At 43.1% G+C, this 5,000-nt stretch overlaps 1 protein-coding gene across 1 annotated transcript in view; it reads right to left on the minus strand.

Annotated features, from left to right (window-relative positions):
• Positions 1-766, minus strand: part of LOC113828167 (uncharacterized) — an 864-nt gene extending 98 nt beyond the window's left edge. The window contains exon 1 of the mRNA XM_027381100.2: positions 1-766. This exon is cut by the window's left edge and continues 98 nt beyond it. Within this exon, the coding sequence (XP_027236901.1) occupies positions 323-706 (384 nt within the window). The 5' untranslated portion in view covers positions 707-766 and the 3' untranslated portion in view covers positions 1-322.
• Between the last annotated feature and the right edge of the window lie 4,234 nt (positions 767-5,000).

Here is a 5,000-nt window from a genome sequence, read left to right on the forward strand (position 1 = left end):
CACAGCTCTGCCAGGTCCGGTTAAGACTTGGCTTGGGATAAGTTCTTGCAGAGGTCCTATCCTATCACAGGCGGCGCCGCAGGAACTCCAATGGCAGACAGCAGAGCCCGCAGCGTCCTCCGGGGGGGTGGGGGGTGGCCGGTCCTCTCGTGTAGAAGGCGCTGTAGGTCCTCAGAGGCGCTAAGCACGGTCGAGGGCGACGACGCTTCCCCCCCCAGGGTGGCACAGTAATATCACATCACGGCACTTGTACACGCCCCTATCACAGGGCAGACACATCACAGCAGTAGGTCGGCGGTGTTCGGGGGGAGGCTGGCGGGTCTTAGGCCGTGTTGGCGGGGCGGGGCGTGGTGGCGAAGAGGTCCTTGCACAGAGTCCAGCTTTTGTCGTCTTCGGTGGTCCAGAAGGTTCCGAACTGGATCTCGAAGTCGGGGGCGGCCTTCACCATGAGGGATCCCTTGACGCTCAGGTTGAGGTCGAGGTCGAGGGTGGCGGGGGAGGCTTCGATCATCTGGAGGAGGCGGGCTTCGAGAGCTTCGTTGGCCAGGTTGTCCTCGATTTCGGCTTCGAAGTCCACACGGACCACCTCCTCGGCGACCTTCTTCTCCTCCTTGGCAGGGCGAGTCTTCTTAATAAGCTTCTTGATAGCCTTCTTCAGGCTGTGGATGCTGAAAACCGAAGTCTTCTTGTTGCCAGTAACAGCCATGTTGGATGAGTTAGTAGAGCGAGTGGTTGTGTACGACTCGAGAGTTGGAATGAGTATGCTGACTCCGCTCGGCCGCGCGGGTATTTATACGCGCCCGTCCAGTGACGTCACGGGCACGTGATGCCTCGTGGCAGGTGTGTGCGCGACACGAGCTGCGCCGCGGGCAGAGGGTATGCGCTGCCAGAGACCGCCAGTCAAAATAACACTTCCTTATTACTTCCATCATTAACACTATTAAATATAAATAGTTTTCTATCATAATCAATCTACGCTCTATACCCTACATGTTGGTGCCGAAAAATAAGTTAAAAAAAGCGCCCAAGCCTCAAACGGGGAATTCAAAAACGCGAATCGTCGCGCCAGGCAACACCCCCGAGGGCACCGTGAGAACGTAGCTGAGATCGCCGTTCCCAGGACTCTGGAATTCGTACGCCATGTGTAGACCGAGCCCTGGCTACGCGGTTCCAACACCTGCCCCTCATGGCGAACGAAAATGTGTCAGAACGCTTCGTGTCGCCTGTTATGAAAACGTGAACTTGTAACTTTTTTTCGGGTTCGTGAGGGACATGCCCAAGTTTTCCCTGTCTTTGGTTATCGCGATGTAGGCTTAGGTAGCTTTTATTTTAAACTAATTTACATCTCTTTTTGATATATTCTATAGTTATTCTTTCATTTTACGTTTAGAGAGAAAATATATATAGGAGATATATACGGTTTTAACCCCATTAATGTTTTCGCCGCAGGCAGTTGCCCGCCATCCCCTCACGAGATACCACACAGCGCAAGATCTTAAATCTCTAAGTCAATTCTACGGCATTTCTGTAGAGAATTTTGTTAATCTTTCTACATCAGTAATAAGAATAACACATCTACTTTACTCTGATGAAAGATTTTTAAGAGAATTATACGTATTTAGGCCTAGAAAATAATTGATAAAAAAATAAGGAAAAGTTAATGACAGTGATGGAATGTGCGAGCCCCTTGTCCACGCTTCGGCAGAAAATGAGAGAAAGTGAAGGAAAATGAGTCATGCACATGGAAAACCACATTGAAATAAAGTCCTCATAAGAATAATAATACAGCCTGATATTTCCCCCAAAAGCACCAAGATATACACTTACGAAAAGACAAGGAGAAACGAGGAATAAAACAAGTATCTCTTTTTTTTCCCCGTGTCTCGCCCTCCCTCCCTCCGCCTCCTACCTCCCCCCCCCCATCTACCTCCTCCTCCTCCCTCTCCTTCTCCTCCTCCCTTCGTTCCTTCCCTTGATGAGAAACAGATGAATTCCTTGCAGGGGAAACACTTGGAGAACACGGGCGTGCTTCCCCTACATAGGACCGTCTGTTACGAGGACACTTTCCCATGGTAAAATGAGCAGCTTTTTTTTTATTGTTTTAGGACAAATTTTACATTCCGAAGGTGGCGAACAGATGAGATTTTGTGCTTTTTTTCTTGTGTTTTACTCCATCTTTTTTTTTTTTTTTTGAATATTTCTTTCGAAGTAAATATATCAAATTGTAAGATAATGTTTTTTTTCGTAAAAGGATGTATTTCAAATATACTAAATTTATTATCTATTTTTCCCCATCAGTATTCCTGTGATTATTATTAAGAACTTCAGCGAAATGTGTTACTATATATAGCAAGAATTCGCTAAAATTTTCATAAAGAATGTCATGCCCTGCCCAAGGATTTAAGATCTTGACCCTAGGGCGCGGTGAGGTAAAGCGAGGTGGGGTTTTCAAAGGCAGGTCAGGTCACAGGGTCACGTAGTAGGTCAATCTCGGTTACTATTTATCGTCTGACCTCGCGAAATATTGTCATTTGCTTGTTTGCGATTTATGGAAGGAAATCGAGGCTGACGGAAAGTTGTTTTTTAAAGGAAAAAAAATCTTTGAAATTTGTGTCTGTTGCTCAATTTGCAATACTGAAATAGGGTATAGGATATAGACAGAATTTTTTTAGTGGTATTGTATTTCTATACAGTATATGCACACATACCCACGGACAAAGATACAAACATACACGCACACACCGCGTGTACAGTATATATAGATAAATATTCGTATACAAATGAGTACATATACATGGATATATATATATATATATATATATATATATATATATATATATATATATATATATATATATATATATATATATATATATGTATGTATGTATGTATGTATACAGAGACAGAGAGAGAATAATTTTATCCTAAATAACCACATCTTTTCCTATGCTCTCTCTCTCTCTCTCTCTCTCTCTCTCTCTCTCTCTCTCTCTCTCTCTCTCTCTCTCTCTCTCTCTCTCTCTCTCTCTCTCTCTCTCTCTCTCTCTCTCTTTCTCTCCATCCCTCCTTCATTCCCTCTCTCCCCCTCCCTCCATCTCACCCTCCCCTCCCTCCTTCCCTTCTCCTTCCCTCCCTCCCTCTCCCTCTTTCTCTCCCTCCCTCCCTCCCTCATCCCCTCCCTCCCTCTCTCTCTCCCTCCCTCCATCTCTCTTTCTCTCTCTCTCTCCCACACCCTCCTTTCGCATGCCTCTCTTCCCTCTCCCCCCCCACCCCCCCACCCACCCCCGGCTTCCCTCGCCAAGGGAAGAACCGCAAGCATCAGGTGTCAGAACCGCCCGTCAGTGAACCGTGAGCTATTGAAACTTCTTTTTGGATGGAAGGCGGAGAGAGGAGGGGAGGGGAGGGAGGGGGTAGAGGGGGTGGTGGTAATGGTGGGTAAGGGGGGAGAGGGTGGGAGGAGGGGAGGGTATTGAGGGGAGAGGAGGAGGGTGTAGGGGGAGAGGAGGAGGAGGGTATTGGGGAGGGGAGGGTATTGGGGAGGGGAGGGTACTGGAGGAGGGTATATGGGGGTATGGTAGAAAGGGGAGGAGGTGTGTTAGTGGGTGAGGGAGGGGGAGGGGATTAGGGTAAAGGAGGGAGAGGGAAAAGAATGAATGGATGAAGAAGGAAAAAAATGAATGGAGGAACAGGGAGAGGAGGGATAAGGGGAGGGAAGAAAAAAGAAGGGAGGAATGAGGAGAAAAAAAAAAGAAGAAAGAGAAATGAAAGAAGAAGAGAATGAGGAGAAAATTGAAAAGAAATATAAAAGACAGAAGGAAAAGAGAGAACAGAGAAAGAAAGAGAGGACGAGGAGAAATAAAAGCAAAGAAAAGGAGAGAGAACAAGAGAGAGAGAACGAGGAGGGGGAGATACGGACTAGCAGGGGGGAGGGGGGTCTTGTTTACACCCTATTGACTAACTGTCTGTCATATGTGTCATGTGTGTCATATTCATTGACGACCAGAACTTTGAGAAGAATATCATGTAGTACTTTTGTAATATTTTCTTCTTATTCTTCACTTAGCAAGATTTATGATAAATTGATTTTATTAAGAAAATAGAATTTATAACCGATTGTAAAGATATATATATAAGATATACTGAAGAATATATTATTTCTTCATCGTTATCATTCAATATATTGTTTTATATTTTAACTTTTTTTTTACTATTTCTTCATTATTGGTAATTTATACAAATGTTTTTTTTTTATTGATACTGGTTTTTATCATTAATATTTCGCATTAATACTGTTTTCATTATTAATATTTGTTATATCTTTATTTCATTACCACTTTTCATCAGTATTAGTATTTTCATTATATATATTTTAAAAATTCTTACTGTTATTATCCCTTTTCATTATCAATATTTTTCATTGTTATTTTTTTCATTATTGCTATTTTTTATCACTAATATTTTCATTGTTATTACTTTTCATTATGATTTGATTTTTTCATCAGTATTATTTTTCATTATTAAATTTTTTACTAATTACTATTTTTCATTATTAAGTTGTTCCTTATTACTATTTTTCTTATTTTTCATTATCACTATATTTCCTATTATTCTTCATTATTACAATTTTCTATTATTACTATTTTTCATTATTACCATTTTTCTTATTATTTTTCATTATTGCAATTTTTCCTTACTACTATTCATCTTATTATTTTTCATTATCACTATTTATCGCCATTATTCATCTTTATCACCATTACTCACTGCTGCCAGTCAACGCAAATGAACTGAGAGAGATTTTAGGCATAGATGCTTCGGGTCACGTGGTTCCATTACAACAGTGGCAGTCGAGGCACCCTCCCCCCCCGTTGGCACCGGCTGGCACCCTCTCTCTCCCTAGGCACCCTCATGGGAACCCTCCACCCCTGGATCTCTCTCCCTGGGACCCCTTAGATACCCTCCCCCCCCTGGTATCCCTGGCACCCTCCCCACCTGGTATC

The sequence above is a fragment of the Penaeus vannamei genome, chromosome 24 (genome assembly GCF_042767895.1).
Source record: "Penaeus vannamei isolate JL-2024 chromosome 24, ASM4276789v1, whole genome shotgun sequence".
NCBI lineage: Eukaryota > Metazoa > Arthropoda > Malacostraca > Decapoda > Penaeidae > Penaeus > Penaeus vannamei.